Raw genomic sequence first — 18,594 nt, forward strand, 5'->3', positions numbered from 1 at the left:
CGTGAGTTTCCTCTGAGGAACCCAGCAGAGCAGCCGGCACAGCAAGCACCAGTGCATGGGCAGCCCTCAGAAATGGACTATTTCAACCCTCTCTGTAATTATAAAACACCACAACTGCCCATTCTCACTGCACAAGACTATCAGAGAATTAAACAAAAATCAAAAGCAAATCCCCCAAGAGGCCCCACACTTAACCCCTGCTCACTGTGGTAGTTAGGTAAGAAGCCCTGATCCTAATCAGCTGTCTGCTTTAATCATCTTTTTGTTGGCTTTGGTAAAGGGAAAGGAAAGAGAGTTAAAACGAGGCAATGGATTCTAAGGAAAGAGAGTCATGAGAGCAAACAACAATGTGAAAACAGCTGAGACAGACAAGAAAATACCCTGCCCTGCTACACAAAGCTCCAGCACGTATATGACACAACTGCTTCAGGACAGTCTTAATCAAAAAAGGTCCAGAAATAAAGACCAGATATTCTCAAAATCCTCTGCCTTTCTTCTTCAGCAGGATGTAATCCTTTCCAGGCTGGTGAATTCAAGATGGATTTAGGACAACTCTTCATTTTAGCGTGCAAGGCCAGTGACAGCGAGGTTATCCCAGCCCAAAAGCCAAGGAGCATTGGGAATTTCGGGGGATGCGTCTGTTTAACAATAGCGCCTTTCTAGTCAGATTAGAGGTCTGCTCCCCCCCGGTGCCCCGAGCAGAGGGCAGCGGCAGGGAGATTAAAAACACGGGCAAAAATCACACACAAGTCATATGTCCCATCCCTTGAGGGGCTCACGGTGTCAGCTGGCTGTGCCTCCTGCAGCTGGGGGGTTTATGGAAATCGGGATCAGCCCGTCCCGCTCCGACCACAGGGACAAAGGGGCACCACTGCTGAGCCTCCGAGGCAGCCCCTCTGCCAAGGCCACTGCTCAGGCAGGGGGAAACTCAGACAGAGAGGGCCCTTTGTGCTTGCTTATGGCTGTGGAGATGAGTGAAAATCCATGGAACTTTTCATCCTAATTAAAAGCAGAGGTCATCTAAGAAGAAACAGACTTTCAGAAAAGGGAACTTCTAAAGGAAAATGTGTTGTAAGGAAGTTCATGGACTTCAATATTTGTAAAGCTGAAGTATGTAGTTTATTTATGTTTGTACTTCTGCTTAAGCTTTTCATGGGACATTTCAAAAACCCTCAAAAGAGCTCCCACGGATCTGGAATAATATGTGTACTAATTACTCAGCTCAATTTGAGCTCATGGCTTATGGGATAGTCCCTGGAGCCAAGGGTCCAGCTCCTCAGCTGGCTTACAGCAACCTGGCTCCATCCCACGCAGCACTAAGAGCAAACAAAACTCTATTTATTCAGTGAACTCAGCCTGTCCAGGTGAATTCAAGCATGGGGATAGTTTTTGTGAAGTGAGGCTATTTAGGAACATGGGAAAAGAAAACCAGCAGAAGTTAAATGCTTTGGACTGACACCCACCATTTTATTCCTGGCTCTCTAAAACTCCTGGTATCTTACAGGGAAAACTTCTTTCAAAATACTTTATGCTTCTATTCCATATTATTATTTTTCTATCTTTTAAAATCCTTTGTGCTGTCATTGCACTTGCAGGCTACGTCACTTTTTTATAGTCCCTTTTTCTTTTCTCTGTCTTCAAAGAAGACAGAGTATTGTTCCACCTGAAGGGGACCTATCTGACATTCTTTTTCTTGTCCAGAAGAAAAAGACAATTAGAGTCCCTCTCTTATGCTTGGCATCATGGCAAAAGGAGATTGATACTTATTTTGGAATTAATACTCCTTTATTCATAAATCTTGTCCAGAAAGTCTTGCTCACATTGCCAGCCCACAGGCACACTATTGTAGGAAATACATATTAAATTCAGTTTTATCATTTACCTTTGGCTCCAGCTCAAGGAGTTTTAGAGTCATAACGAGAGCCCTGTTTCCAATATTGATTTTTGGCACAGAAAAATGCTAATTTATCAGAGGTCTTAAAATACAATGAATTTTCCAGCCCAGCCAAGAAATGTTACCCACCTACAGAAGATATTTTTCATTCGTGTGTGACAGAGCAGCAGGTGGAAATACCCTGTTAGTCACAATTCCAATGTGCCTTTGGTCACTGAGCGTGCTTCCACACCATGAGGGAAGCATGCTCAGGAATTCCCAAACAGAAGTATGACATGCTTCATTGCAATAATTTTTTTAATCTTTATGTAGAAATTTATCCTTCTCAGGACATCAGTTCCTCCATGGCCATCTAAAAGATGTCAAGGTATACAATCATCCCAGGGGTCCATGTGGGAAATGGTACTGACTCAAGGTCTGTACAGAAAAGATGCTGTTGAAGGTACTTTTCCATGTGATAATTTGGTTCCAACCTAAAGCACAAGAACAACCTCAAAGCACAGAGTAGATTGGGGAATGCTGGTGGTGGGATCTTCAGTGAGCCCCTGTAATCACTGCACCAAAGGCATGAACCTGCCCATGCTCACACCGAGGATTTCTGGCCTGAGAGCAGCCTCCTTAGCAGGCACCATCTGCTTCAGAGTTTCACAGAGCTGCACTGAGCTGGCACAAAACTGAGAGAGGCCATGAAAAGAGCTTTACAGGGGATATAAACCTGCAGAGTCAACAGTTCCTCTGCTGATGATTTCCCAGCACTTTGCAGCCATTTGTACCTGTCCTCCCTCCTACTGAGGTGGGCACTGTCTCTGTGCTGCAAACCAGGGGAATGCAGCTCAGAACTGGCTGTCCCAGCAAGTGCACTCATGGGCATGAGCCAAAGAGATCTGACGGGCAGGGTGGTTGTGGGCAACTCTGTTGGGCAACAGCCCCACTGTACAGCAACACTGAGCACACAGCACAGTAGAGGAGTTGAATGGCTTTACAGATCTTTGCCAGCAAAGATCCAAGCTGGTTGGAAAGCCAGTTCCAAAAATGAACAAGATTATTTGAGAGAACAGCCAGGAAGGGCAGACTGGGGTCCAGGCAGACAGTGCAGTGGGCTGAGGGTGCTCAAAGCCCACCCTGCACTTGCCTGAGTCACCTCAGGTCCAGCTTCACCAGGGGGACGAGATAACTGTTCTCATGCTACATCCCCAAGCAGGAGGAATGAAGGTTGCAGATAGCACTGAGCTGACTCTGGATGGCCCAAGAGTCTCTGCAAGCCTTCTGGTGTTCTGCACACTTCTCTCTATCCACGAGCTCCAGCCCGAGTTATCTGAGACACTGGTTTCCTGCGCTCAACAAGGAAGATGTAAAATCAACAGAATTTGATCAGCTGCCAGGGATTTGACTAGGCTACAAAGACTTTGATATTTTACAGAAGCTCAGAATAAAAATCAGCTGCTGCTGTAGCCAAGTGCATGTTACTGTTTTTATTTAAAAAAAAAAAACCCTTTCAAGAACAAATAAAACCAAACAAAGACGTCTCATCCTCCTGTACTTTTGTTCCAAGGCACACTCAGACAGGTTGGCTCACTGGCTATCCGTTTGCCATATGCTTTCAAGTTCATTCTTTCATTCACTCCCATATTTTAGCCCCTTCCAGTTCAGAAGACGAACAGCTGCACAGATGCTCTATAAATAAACTGCATAATTTATTGGAAGAGGTTTTTTGTTTATTTTTTTAAGCTACCACATATTCCCCAGCTCTATCCTTTTCCATCCTCTCTGCAAAACTGAGTCAAATTCAGCTGCAGCTTGGGTTTGTTTCTACAGTGTGCTCAACCTTATAAATAACTGCAACTTTTTAGCCATTAATAACAAAATGTATGTATTATCTTATATTCATTGTAACTACTTATAACTATGTTTGGTTCTAAGTTAACTACCAGAAAAAAACTTGACAAACACCCACAGGGTGGATATGTATCAGTGATGTATAAAAACCTCCACTAGCTCTAATTTCTGATTCTCTGTGTACTTTTTAACAAATCAGTGCATTTTCAGGTAGACAGGCCTCTCATCCTGTAACCAAAAAGAGAATCTGTTTTGTCTGCTCAGAAGACAGACAGACCTCTCTGACTAAGATCACTAATCTCATTTGTGCATGCAGGAAATGTGACAAATGGCTGGAGTAGTTTATCACACAAATGTAACCATCAAGTCATAGAGGGAATGAGATATTAACCTCCATAAACAAACTCGTGTTCTATTTCTCAGCACAGCGGAAGTATACATTTAATGAGATAAGGATATGAAACACATGCTGCTGAGGAGAGAAAGAGCTGCAGCAGCAGTACAGACACAGAAATGTTTCGTCCTATCCAAGTAAAAGTAAAGACCATTTGAAAATTAATTTTGGGAAATAGTGTTTTAAGAGATTTTGTCTGCGGTATGTACAGGAGACTCTGAAACTATGTGCCAGGTCACTGTTACTGCTGGTTTTGAGGCTTAAATTAAATCTAGGTGCAACTGGAGTTCATCAGATGTAACTTCAACGAGACCAAAATTTCACAGCTATTGCAAGCATGCTCCTTATTTAGGCATTTAGGCACCTAAAGTTCCATGGGAAGCCTGAAGTCAAGGAAGTTGCTGGAATATCCAACCCTCAGGAGTTAGTTATTTAGACACTTGCATTTAGTTTTCTTCCTGCCTCTAGCTCCAGAGTCTGCACTTCATGGATGAGGCATTTGCTGAGGTTTTTCACCAATGAGCCTGCTCTGACTGCCTGGACAGGCCTTGATGGCTCAGCTGGACGAGCCAAACCTTGGGCTGAGATTTTTTCATGCAAGATTCCTACTGTAGGTTTTAAGTTCTCTCTTGGCAAATGCTCATTTCCTTAAAATGTGCATTTTCTACAAATGTTTCTGAAATCAAACATCTCTGCAAGGACAGCTGACGCAAGTGAATGGAGAAGAGTGAGGATTCAGAACGAGGTAATTAAAACTGAGCACGCACAAAATAGTTTGTGGTATTTAAACAGCTGCTGATGGAACCCAGTACAAGAACTTCACCAAGTAATGATACAGATCATCATTCCACAAGTCTTCCTCAACACAAGCCATCAGCACAGCTACCAGGAGGAACACCCAGCACAGCAGTGTCTCCACTATGCCTCCTGCTACCACTGCTCTCACCATGTCTGGGGAACAGGCCGTCCCATGTAAACAGGGGCAGAGCCAAAACAGTGACTTAATGCTTCATAGACAGCTGCTTTCGTGAGAAAATGAGGACTGTTATAGATGCCATGGACAACTCCTGCTGTGGGGCCAGTTGTCTGGATCTGGTGGTTTGAACATCTCTATGCCGCCTGCAAGAATCAGCTTCCCATGGGAGTTTGGGCCAGTGGAAGTGGCAGTCTCTGACTTTTGCTAAATCCAATTAGAGCAGTGTCGGAGTCTTGGGGGAAACAGTCAGCCTCAAGAGCTGGCACATGGTGGGGCAGGAGGCAGCTTAACAGGGAAAATGACAATCCATAAAGAAAAGCAACACCATTTCACACTACTCATGGTCTCAAAAGACTGCCCTGGCATGCAGGAAGCTCTTACCTCCCTTGAGAAGTTATGGGTTGGCAAAATAAGAGAACCTTGTCCCCACACATGCACAGAGAAGGAGCTAGTAATTTTCTCAAAATCATTTCTCTGAGAAACAAAAGTAAATTTCTGAATAACCAGCAGGGGAAGAAAACAGTCCTATGATTTATTGGCCTTGAGACTCTGAGAAGAATTCTTTGGCCTTTTTCCATTACGATTTTGCAACCTATGTTATAGCCACTGGGAAATTGTTTAGTTCCCAAACCAGGCCCTCAGCCATAAAATCTGTGAAGATGATTCATTATTATTTATGTGGTGCCATGGGCATGCATGGCATTTTACAGACAAATAGAAGATAAAGCATCTGCCTTTAGAAGCTTAGGTGAATCTGATTCTCCAAATGTGTGGAAAGCAGCACTTAATGGGTCCTAGAGCAAACACTCCTCATCCCTCAATAAATTAAGCAATGATACTCACCTGGGATACCTAGTAAACATGTAACTACTGTCTAAAAATTCGTGACATTATTTAATTAAAACTGTGAGACTTTTCAAGTCATATGTTATTTTGTAATGGTTTTATGATGAAAAGGTACTTAATCTTGTATTATGAATTTCTGATAAATATGCGTGGTAGCATGGGACAGTGTTGCTATGAAACTGGACCATAAATTCTGCACTGCCTGGCAATTTTTTCTCTTTGTGCACTGGGTAGAAGCTCAGCAAGTTCCATCACCCTAAACTTACAACATAAATTATTGAAAGTAAATAATTCTGGTGATTATGGTAAAAAGAAATGTGTTCCAGGCCTCCACATCGACTTTCTGAAGTACATAAAATCCACTCTTGTTCTGGTTCTATAGAGAATGAGCAGCTTTAGCTCTTGGTATGAAACAGTTTGGGACCACTCACCTAGAAGGCAAAACTTTATCATGGCAGAGGTTGTGAAAACAGCAATTACTGTCAATCAGTGCAGGCAGGAGTTGTTTACTGGACTGAGATATCCACGTTCAGATTTGCATACACCTTCATCTAGAACCTTTGCACTCTGCATGACTTACTGTCTGAACAACCAGGGTATCATATCTCCCCACCATACATTTGTTTTGAGAGTCAGATATAATGTGATTCCAGGAATTTTCATGTTGACTTTGCTAAGCCTCTCACACCCTCTCCTATTTCTGTATTACTCACTGATGTCTGTGCCTGCCTTTTTGGACAGCTGAGCAGAAAATGTACCCAAAACAAACAAATTAATCCACCTCTATATGAAGAAATGTCATTTTTGCACACACAAATAAGGCACATATGAACAGAAAAGGACAATTAAACATGTCTGGTACATTGCACACACAGGCAGATGTGTCCTGACCCTGGTAACACCACCCTCAAGCATTGTGGCACTCCTGTGAAGGAAACACCAGCAACACCCTCCCCTGAAAACAAGCGAGCTTGTTTTGTAACTCAGAGGCTTGTAAATAAGAGAATATTGACTTTCTTGTTGTTCACAATGGTGAGGGCCGTAATTCTTTGTAAAATGGGAGTAACTGTGTATTTGATTATCGTATTTAATACACAAATGAAAATGTGTATGGGGGAGGGAGGAGAGGAGTGAAGCATCTCCTGCTGGTGTTGAAAACTCTCTCCACTCAGGTCTTGTAATTCTCCAGAGAATTACTATCTAGCTGAAATACACCATCAACTGACCAAAAAACCCCTCCCTAGAAGTATAACATTAAATTAAGAAGCCCCCAGGCTCTTAATGCACTCCCACATGTCAGGGCTGTCCCCTGCCAGGTGCATGACAGTCCTGTGCTCTCACCCTGTTTCTGTTCTGCATTTCTTCCATGTCAGTGGCTGTGCAATAGGTAGTGTAAACCTCTGCAATCAACATCAACAGAAGTGAAAGAATTAGCTGTAAAATGACTTACGGAGTAGCCTCTTCCTGAAAGCGATTGAGCAGAACTCTGTGGGAGGAAACAATATGCCACAGTAAGTAATGCAAGAGATTCTGTGTAATGTAAGATAAGAATCATTCTGCGATTCCCTCCCCCAGCCCAGTATTCCTTAGGGGAAAACTCCACAACCTCAAATGATCTCCTGATACTCTGTGTGCTGCCACAGGAGTAACAGGCAGAGAGCACTTCCAGGTGAGGGCTCTGGGGCTATTTCAGGCAGGGTTTCATGAGCCAGAGCAGGGCTTCAACAGCTCCTCCCGACTAAGGTAAAAGCTCTCAGCGTGGGACACGTCTTCACAGCAGCAGGACACACACTTTGAACCATCCCTCTTCAGGACGTGACGGCGCCTTCCTGGGAACAGCACGCACATGTAAGGATGCTCTCCAGAACCAGGCTTGCACATTTTGCCTCATCGACTCCAACTCTCAATCACGTAACCAAATATCCCACTTTCCATTCCCCTCCATGAATCTGTGAGCCTCCAGCCTTCACTGCTGCAGCATTACCATATGACAACTCTATCTGAAATAACAATAGCAGCAAAGCACTAATTTATCATCTCTCGGAGCTTTAATAAGCACTCTGTCCCTTTTGAATAAGTTAAATTACATTGTTTACTCCTGCTCTTCATTTCAGCTCCTCCTGCTCCTTTCTCTACCACATCCTTACCTCTTTCACATGCTGCCAAATCATTTGGTTCTTTTCCTTCTCATTACACCAGCTCCAGTCACTTGGATCCCTTTCCTCTCTCTACGACCAAAGACTGTTGAGCTGCTGGGTTTTTGCTGGCAGTGGCTTTCTCGAAGCAGCTAAATGAATTGCACCTCTAGCTCCAGCTGCTGCTATATGCCTTCTTTTCGGAAATTAAAAAGGAGCCAGGAACACACGACACCACATAACCCAGCAAGTACTCTGCAGGCCAATTTCCAAGTGTGATTTATAATCACGATGCCCTCACTACATGATTTTATTAAACAAGATCCAGGGAGTCTTAGCAGTCCTGTTTCTAAGACTGATGTTCTAGTGGGCACCAAAAATACCGAATTGTTGCAGGCTGATGGTGAGGATTATTTTGTCTTTTTGCAGCAGTGCCAGAAGTTATCACGTTACTAAATCAGCACAGCACAATACCCCAAAGAGATTGATGCAAACTGATTGCAAATACTTGTAATTTTTCACCAGCAAGATAACAGTCCCTTTGTACTAGCAGTTTGAAAGCCTTTTGATCAGAGGATGCCTAGATATACACAGGAAACCTTTTCCAGACTCCTGCTCTCAGTGGAAGACACAATTGTCTTGTTGCTCTGCCCATGCAAGCTCCGTGCCACTGGCTTGCACCTGCCTCTGACATCAGACAGGCAATTCTCCAGCCAAATGCCCATGGAGAAAAGCTCCCAAAGCAAAGAAGAGACGAGAGCAAAGTCCCACAGTTATGTAGGTGTGGGAGGAGGGCTCCCTGTTAACCCTCTCACCAGCTGGCACAAGAACAAGGGGCCAGACAGAAGGAAAGATGTGACCCAGCTCTTACACACAGGTCTGTAGCCAAGGAGTGGCTACAGTCCCCACCCCTGGCATGCTACACCTGCACCTCTGTCCTGTTGTAGCTCCGGAGACCTCTGTGCTGCTGGACAGGGACAGCTCCCACAGGGGAGCCTGAGGCAGCAACAACACTGATAACAGCATCTGAATTCCCACCTTCTGCATACTGAACACAGACTTGGCCACTGCCGTCAAACATTACAAAACAAGTAGGGATTTATTTATAAACATCCTAAATATAAACTGCCCAGAAATAAAGCTACAGACCAGTGAAATGAAGGGCAGTGGCATTTACCTCTATTCTTGAGAAACTATGATAGACTTATACCTCTCTCTATGTGCTCTATACCCCAAAGTACTCATGAAATTCAGCCTAGTATAGAAAAAGGTAATAACAATATCCTGCTATCTACATAAGTATGTCAAACAGCTGAACACAATTATGTGTTCCAACACTTTGGAGAGCTTGACCAGGCAGTTCACCTAAAGTAAACACAGAAATGATGAGGAGGCAAATTATCTGCTTGGAAAGGCAGGAGGAAGGAAGGAAAAAAGGTGGAAGTTCTCATTCCAGCCCTCCATCAACTGAGATTTAACCAAGAATGACAAGGTCTAACAAATTGGAAATAATAACCAAAAACAGAAACAAGAGGTTTCATTAGAAGCTTCTCTCTAGGGAAACAGCCTGAGAGCATTTTCACTCTCACAGTTATTTTCAATCTTTGAGCTTTGTGCACACGCAAAATGTTTTCCTGGGATGGAGCAGACTCTTGGACAACAAACTCAAACACACCAACAACAGACCTGCTTTTCTTAAGGCAACTTTCAGGCATTCCAAGCTGTCCAAGAACTCCAGGAATCTGCAGACCACTGATTTAAAACCACCGAGTAGAAAACAATAAAACCAGTTGTTGGGTAAAATGTTACATCAGAAATAATGAAAACTGAATGGCAATTGACTCTGGTATTTTTCACATCCAAGAGCCTCTTCTCTCTTAAAAGTTTTAACATCAAATTTCCTGAAAAATCAGTGGTGAAAAAGGGTGGATTTTTCCCCCTCCCTCAGAATTTTTCTTGCATATATAAAATTAGTAACTGGTGAATACTTTGGAGTCAACTCGTAAAATCTTTTCCAACAATTAGTTTTATGCACAACCATGCCCCACACTCTCCAGGGCTGTTTGCATGCATTTTCCTGCACATCTAACAAACCACTATTGCTTTTTTGGTTAGCTGGGAACGCTGCAGCTCTTTAGGCAAATCCATACCAATTGTCACATGTAGCAATTCTAAAAAAACCCCAGCTAATATCAGCTACGAGTGCCTGAGCAGAGCAGTTTGCATGCAACTGTGATGGATGCTCCTAAAGAAAAAAATCTTTGGGGGTTAATACAAACATGGCTCAGTCCGTATGTCTCTATATCAAGATCAAATAATGAGAAAAGTAATCAATTGTGGCTGCAAATATAAGAAATCTTAGTGGAAGTTTAACTTGGCATCTACCCAACGCTGAAGAAACCTCCTTTCACAGTGAATGAGTGCTTGTCTGGCAGGAGTAATTACTGGGGCAAGCCTTCAGCTGGAACAACTTACCCAGGCTCTTACCTACAAGGACAGGAGCACTTACATGGAGGGCTGTCAGACACCTCTCACTCTCCAAAGAGGCTATTTGCTGGTTTGGTCAATTTTCTCCTTGTCAGGAGGGCCTCAAGCAGCAGGGGACGATGGTGCCCGTGGTACCCAGCCAGCCACACTGCTGTTGGTGCTGCTCCCACCAGCACGGCACCTGCCTGGCACCTCTGGCTCACCTGAGACTGAAACCCAAGCCAGCTTCAACGCAGGCAGCCAAGAAGGCTCAGCTCTGGCCCTCAAACACTGCCTGGAGAAACCACGGCAGGCAGGAAAAGGGCTGACAAACACACAGTTCAAAGCCAAGACTGTGACCCCACCCAGCCAGCTCCCTGCGGCCAGACACTGAATGCCAGACCTCTGGCTCCAGCTGCACAGCAACCCTGAGCAGAGCCTCAGGGAGGGCAGCAGCCTCTCTGCCTGCTGAGCACCAGCTTCTGCCTCTTCCAGGGCTGTTTGGAACACCCAGCGTTCCTAAGGGAGACTGTTATTAGTTAGGGGCACAATGAGTATGGTCTGTGCATTTAATGATGCAGAAGTGGAGCTGCACTGTTAGGTGGCATTTGTGCATAAAGATAAATGGCTTATAATATTTTGCAGATGATGTGCTCTTTTACAACTAAAGATTTTTGGTTCCTTTTAAGCCCAAGGTTAAAAACAAAACCAGACAGCACAGACAAGACATTTCAGTTATGTCACAGAGTGAATTATTTCTACCCTGGGATAGCTCTCGTGTTAATTACACTGGATATAAAAAAATACACCTTTCTGGAAGCAAAGGCAAAATCTTACTGCTGAAAGACTCTACTACCCCCCCACTGATGTCCTTGAGAGCCTGAGTTACACTGCTATCTGCAACTGTATTTAAAAGATTTCTTTCTTTCTTTGTGATAAAAATGGCAACTGCAATTTAGAAAAGAAAATAATGAGAAAATCTCACCAATAACCTGCAGCAGGTTTTCCAAGATTGTCTATTAAATCGACAGAAAATGTTATTTCCCTTATATAAATAAAAGCATGGCCTTCCACTGCTCTCATGATGCAAAAGAAATTAAGACACCCTCTGTTCGGTTTCTTAAAGCTATTGGGTTACTTATTGAACTCGAAAGACAGCAGGAAGGGCTTTAAAATCAAGTAATAATCAAGGTAAAAGGGCACCTCAAGCCAATTCCCCACTCTCAATGGGTCAGGCAGGTTTCAAGTTGGATCTTTTGTGTTCTTGACATAAAACCTAACTATAAGGGGATTAGTTAAAAGCAGGTGATGGCAGCACAACCACAAAACTGGGTCATTTGTGGTGCTCCATTCCATCCTCTTTGGCTAAAGGACACAAATTAACATATTCCAGAAATGTCAAGAGTTCATGCCTGCTTTTATGACATGTGCCATTTCATTGGGTGAAACCAAGAGTGTATCAAGTACCTCCAAATCAGCTGTTGAAATGGCTGTTTTCAGCCAATAGCTATTCCCACATGGCATAGGACAGTCCCCAAAAAACAGCCTCCAACCACTACTGTGGGTTGCCATCCTTGTGTTAGTGTGGAAACTGAGGCAGGGAAGGACTCAAATGTGCCCAGTGGCACCTGAGGGGCCCCGGCAGAGGAGGGAACTGAGGCAGAATTCCCAGCTCCTACTTAGGACCAAATCACAGGCCCAAACTTATCATATGCCCCAGTGCTGCAAAAGCCTGATTTGCTTGGTTAGCACTCAGCAGAGGTAATCATGAGTATATAGAGAGAGATCTGATTTTGAATTCTGTTTTATAGCATTTGTTCAGGATGACACTCACCTCAGCTGTACCCATCTTCCACTCTCCTAATTCCACAGTCAGGGAGGGCAGAGGCACCAGGAATTGCATGTGTTTACCCTCCCACTGGTCATTCACAGAGCATTCAACAACAGAATATGACTTCAGCTTAGAATACTGGAGAAGTCTCATGTTTCCTTCCCAAACAAATCCCTTATAAAACTCAAATATCTTGGAATGAGAAGGGTAAGTGGAGAGGAGGGCAAAAAGAGCCAAGGGCAGGAGATATGCCAGACCTTAACACAGAGACTCTTAATGCAATTAATTTCCGTAGCCACACTCCTGTCTGCTGATACAATGAGTTCAATTGACGTGGCAAAGGTCACCAGTGCATCTGATGTTAGCTGAGATTAGAACCCGGACCTGACAAGATAACCACAACACGTGATGAATGATCTGCATGTCATGCAATGCTTGAATGTGTTCCTTCTTGAATTCACTGACTTTTTTCTGTTGGATAAACAGAGAGTGTTATGCTTAGAAACACTGCAAAACCAGTCTGGTAGAATATCAAACTACACAAGGTCTGAACATCTGTAACTGGCTCGATAAGCTACAGAACAGCTTCCACACAAGACACTTTTATTCCTACAGCTGATGGCTGCAGACAGCAGAAGGAAACATGCCCACTGACCAGGAATGAACAAACTGAGTGCAGTTAGCCAGGAACAACAGGAAAAGACCTCACAGAAATGCACAGAACCTACACAGAAACTCCTGTTCAAACCATCACCTCTGCCAGCTTCACAAAACTTCTCCAGACTTTCTTTCTTCCTAAGTATCCCTCACTGAAACTTCAGGCCAGTCATTAGAACTAAATTTCTGCTGAAGCCTTTTCCATGCAAGTATTTGGGGTTTTGTGGGACGCAGAGAAAAGCAGACAGCATGCAGAAGGGATGGGAATTTTTGCCTCCAGAAGAATGGGATTTGCAAGGTTTCATGATCCTTCCATGTATATTCAAACCAGTTTCCCAAGAGTCATGGTTTGTGGAAGGGGTGTTAAAACTATCCTGTTGCTACTCTTTTTGATTAGGATGTTCTTACTCCACTCTTCAAACTGCAGATCAGATCATAGTGTGTCACACATGGGAAACAATGGACAGCACATGCCACAAAGAGTTTGCAGCCCACATGGTACTTCCCCAGGCCTTCCAAAAACTCCTTCAATGTGCTCTGTGACACCCCTGACCAGGGCTCTGAGGTCCCACTGCCACGCTGCTGGAGCCAAGACCAGGCATCCCACATGCACCAAGGTTTACAGTGTGGACAAACGTGGAGATGTGGTGTGACTGTGGTCCAATTCTTACTTCAGAGGCTCATCTGATTGTGCTTCTGGCAAGGTACTTCAGCCTGAGGCACACAGGAGGGACCTCCAGCTTTGTACTCTGCTGCTGCTCTTATCCCTGTGCCCCAGGAGGGGAAGCGTGGTACGGGAAGTAGGAGGGAAGGGGGAGACAGTGCCTGTGATGGCACACAAAGAAAAGCAGATCACAGTGAACTGCCTGAATTAGAAATCACAGAAGTTATTTTGTATTCATCTACCAGAGAGAGAATTTTACATCTAGCCTATACAATATGCTAAACACTTATCAAAGAACATTTAGAGAGAGGAAATTCTTTGCTTTTCCTAAAAGACTGCTTTTTGCTTATTATTTTTAAAGAAAAACAAACAAACATATGAGGATAGGATGATGAAAAATTAGAAAAGATAGCCTGGGGGATGAGAGGGAAAGGCTCTCAAGAACTTAGTAGCAGTGCTTGCTGGTTTTATGCACAGCTGAAGCCAATCCCTTGAAAAGGAGAGTTTTGACTCTTAAGTGGCCAGCACCTCTTGCAACATATTTCCTAATCAGCGAGTATTTATGGTCGATATTTTATATTTCCAATTTCCCCCTAAGGGCTCCTGAGAAAGCAGCACACCTGCCAACCTTTTCAGCTGGGCCAATAATTGCCAATTTGCTCTTTGCCTTAGTATATCACTCAATTTAGCCCTGGCTGTGCCCTGCATACATCCTCATTCATCTCTGTGCCCCCATGACAATTAGAGTGTTAGCTTCAGCTAACTAGGGCAACTATTCTACTAGGGTTGGAAGACAATTATTAGTCTATTTTCCCATCTTGTGGCAACAAAATTGAGAATCCATGACAATTACATTCAGCAATTCTGCACTCTGCTGCCTGTTCCCCCTCCTTGCCCCCACCTTCCGAATATTTCAAATTATCACAGCTCTACTACCACATTCAAATTTTCCATGTTCACAGGGAGTGAGGCTTCTATTTAAATGATAATGAGGGACGATCCATTCAATTTAGTGAGGGAGAAAATCCATTAAAAAGCAGGCAGTTCTTAAGCTGATGGGTCAAGAAAAAGATAAAAACCCTTTTTTCAAGCCATTATACAAGGCTCTGTGTGGATTTTTGGACTGTTCAGGACATCAGAAAAGATTAGGACAATTATGGAACATGGGGAAAACCAAAACAAAATGCCCAAGCTTTCCACTTTTACTTGGGTCAACACAACAAAATAGCAATATGGCTTATCTGGCTCTTAATTCTCTGGCAACTTCCAATTACCTCACACTGAAAAGCAGCAGAGGAAAATCCCATTTTGGAGAAAGGCTGTTGACTCTGTTTTGGTTGTAGAAGACCTGAGAGTACATGTGTAACAAGGATGTTAGCTCTGTAGTAGTTTTTAAGGGAATTTTACATCAACACTGGGAACATAAGCAAGTGGCAGATTCCCATCTCCTCTCTGCACCACAAAATCTGGGCTAAAACTTCAGTTTTTCTGCTCTGAAGTTTCATCATCCCAAAGAAGAGCCCAGCCTCAACAAATCAAACCTCTGCAGCCAGAGATGATTTCACTAAATTATAATAAGCATTTTTTCCCCCAATGACCCATAATAAATGGCACTCGGTGTAATGTCTGGAAAGACTTACTATACAAGCCAGACAATTACTGTTTCACTATGAAATTCTATCATTCTCTCCCCACAGAATTTTTACTTGTGGCAAGGAAGGAGCAAAATGCTCTGTGTTTCCTAGTGGATGAACGAATGGCTGTTTGTGTGTGTGTGTATGTGTGCACAATATAATCAATCATTTGCCTCAGTTTTCTTTAGAGTGCAATTATTTCACGACAGACCAGGCCACCTCTTGACTTCACGGTCCATTAGAGACTAATGACATGCATTAATGTAAATAAAGAACAACTTGCTGGCCTCCCACTGAACAAGTCACCTCAAGAAACAAATGGCACAGAGGGTTCAGAACAGCACCTCTGAAATGGGGACCAGTGAAGCTGGAGGGAGGATCTAGTGCTCCTGAGATGGCACCACTACAGCTGACACTTTGATAGGCACATTCCCCACCACACCTGCTGTGTGCTACCCTACAGCAGCCAGGCCTGTCACCTCCTGCCTCATTCCCCGCATTGTTCACCTCAGTGGGGAAAGGCACGGGAGGGAAAGGCAGCACAGAGAGCAGTCCTGAAGGCCAAATGCACCAAGGAACAGCAGGAGTGAGAAACAGCCCAGGTGCCTCCTGCTGCAGAGCATTTATCTGCAGGGACACTGCTGGGTGCTGGAGCTTCAGTTATTACCAGCAGCCTCGAGCAAACACCATCCCTGCCTTCCCTGGACATCCTGACTGCCCTGTGCTCCTGATCCTGAGGACATGCAAGGACTTGTGCCACTCGAGTGGCACAGCAGCTATTTAAACTGTGTGCTGGGACACACAGCTCCAGAGCCAACAAGGACCAAGCACGGCTGGACAGAAAATCCTGCAGGAATCAACACTCAGGAGCATGTTGCTGTCTCCTCTCCCTTTCCCTGCTCCTTCTCTACAGTGAGAGAACCAGTCTGCCTCCTCATCCCTTTGCACAGAAATGGGGAAAACCATCTGACTGCACCCGTGGGACTTCCTAAGACTTTGAGAGAGTCGCTAAATAGGCTACAGAACATGTACCAGTACGCGAGGCAGTGTTATATGTAATTAAAGCTAAATTGCACTCATCAAATAACGAACGAAGAGCATTCTGTGATTCATGAACCTTACTTTTCAAACTGTTTAATTACTAATTTGAAAAATTCTCATTTGCGAAGGGTCGCCAGGTCACGAGAGCAGCTCCAGCAAAGCTCTGAAGTGTGCCCCGGCCTCCAGGCACTGCCCAAACATCTCCCCTGACTAAAAAAGAACAGAGTGCCTATTTCCCACTGAATTTCACTGGCTGCTGAACAGGCTTTGAAGATTTTGCAGGAATTAGGCACTCGGAGTCAATTCCTACAGGCTCAGTCTGCAACTTTGGGGGCAAAGGGAAAGGAGGAGAAATACTGGAAGCTCATCAGCTTAACAAGAAAAGTCTCCAAGACCACTTAACGCTTTGACCTAAGCTAATGGCTAAGCTGGAATATGTTATTCCTTTCCTGCAGCCCCACTCTACAGCTCCAGTGCAGATCCCGGGCTCTCCTGCTCACACACCCGTCAGGAGTGGCCGAGGGGAGGGGAAGCAGAGAATCCCATCGGTGTCCACATACATAAAATCACCACCATTACTGACTAAAACACAGCCAAAGATGTCCCACAGCAAGGGGATTTGTCCCGGGGCCCCCCCGGCTGCCTGGCCCCACGGCGGCGCGTGGGCTCGCAATCCTGGAAGCAGATCACAGGACATGTTATTTTTCTCTTCCTCCCACTGCGTCGGCTGTTTACAGCGCCCCATTCACACTCCAAACATGTAGAGAGAATTTTCCCCCGTCACATTTCCCTGTCAGAGCTGTCAAGCTGAATCCCGCTTTAATCTGCCAAAAGCACTTTTCTGCTGACATTTTTAATAAATACTTTCAGCTTTTAAACACATTTGTGGGAGCCATTTTTTTCCCCTTTTTCTCCCTTTTCCTCCTGTAGAACAGGCTCTGAAAGCCTTAATAGCAAATACATTACACTTATCAAAGGCTTTCCCCCCCTCTTCCTTTTGCATCCTGAAGCGGAGGTAGTGTTTTCAATTTTAAAGCTAAATTAACTGTCCAATTGAATTTAGCTGGTGTGAGCCGTTTTCTGTGACAGGTTTTAGTTATGAAGCATATTTTACATTAATAGAACTCAACATGAAAACCACTCGCTCTGGGATTTCTGTGGCTTGCCATTGAAATGGCAAATTTAATATTTCAGACATGCTCGTGCCAGCGTTTGATTATTGTTCTTCATTTAAATCTCTCCTAACGGGAAAGGTCCTAATTAGTAAAAAATCATGTTTTAATGAAGGCGAAATGCTAATTGCTAACACAAAAAGCCTTCGTATAAAATTATCCCAGCACTGCCATTGATTTCTTGGGGACTCAAAAGCCCATTTGTGTGTTTACACACTAAGGCACCATTTGCTTTTGTTTTATCATAACATTTCACTCAATGTACCATCGAATTTCCTGAGAGAAAGACAGCTTTCCCCCAAAACCCTCTCATATCTTGGCGTCAGGAAGCATAAAATTAGATGAACTAACTTTGCACCCAAACTATGTGATTACGTGCAGCAGTTAAACCCAAAGATGCTGTAAAAAGCTTTTTAACACAACTTCTTTGAAAAAACAAAACAAACCACCAAGCCATTTTTCCCCAAGGAATAACAATTCCATTTTGTTTTCCCATCTCTGATCTTTCGCTTATCATATTATTTGCACCATGATTATAGTGTTTGCGAGGCAGCTCAACCACTTATGCCGTAACACTCAATCATGACATAAAAAAAAGTTATTACACAGTGACCTCTGGATGCCAACATTTGTTCAGCAAGATTTATGAAAAGCCATGTCAGCAGCGGGAATTGCTGCAATGAAGCGATGCTTTCTCCTGAACGGTACTTACATCACTGAGACGGTCCCTTGAGCTGCTCCGCTGAGAGCTTGTGGCCTCCCTGATGCTGTCTTCCTCGCTATTTCTGCCACTTCTGCTTGTAGGGACCTTCATCTAGAGGGAGAAGAAGGAGGGGGAAAAAGGAGATTTTCAAGCACTGCTCTGCCACCTGTTCCCGAGGTTGCCAGCAGCAGTTCAGTCAACGTTTCACTCCTACGCCCACGGCACCGTGGAAGGGATGGGATGCAGGGGGCTCCTCTGCAGTTGTGCTTGGCCACGAGTGTCCACACTCCTCCTCACCAGCGTGGGAGGGAAGGTGCTTTTGGCACTCCTGGGAGCAGGCGAGGT

At 44.2% G+C, this 18,594-nt stretch overlaps 1 protein-coding gene across 18 annotated transcripts in view; it reads right to left on the minus strand.

The window, feature by feature from the left end:
- FBRSL1 (fibrosin like 1) overlaps nucleotides 1–18,594 on the minus strand; it is a 507,461-nt gene that overhangs the window by 265,595 nt on the left and 223,272 nt on the right. For 16 of the 18 annotated variants that reach the window (XM_038152187.1, XM_038152201.1, XM_038152195.1 and 13 more), the window contains 2 exons: nucleotides 18,259–18,360; nucleotides 7,397–7,432 (listed from right to left, as the gene is read on the minus strand). In XM_038152187.1, the coding sequence (XP_038008115.1) occupies nucleotides 7,397–7,432; nucleotides 18,259–18,360 (138 nt within the window). The remainder of the gene's footprint in view (nucleotides 1–7,396; nucleotides 7,433–18,258; nucleotides 18,361–18,594) is intronic. The other 2 variants (XM_038152196.1, XM_038152191.1) reach the window with 1 other exon arrangement.

Source organism: Motacilla alba, chromosome 15 (genome assembly GCF_015832195.1).
Source record: "Motacilla alba alba isolate MOTALB_02 chromosome 15, Motacilla_alba_V1.0_pri, whole genome shotgun sequence".
NCBI classification, from domain to species: Eukaryota; Metazoa; Chordata; class Aves; order Passeriformes; family Motacillidae; genus Motacilla; species Motacilla alba.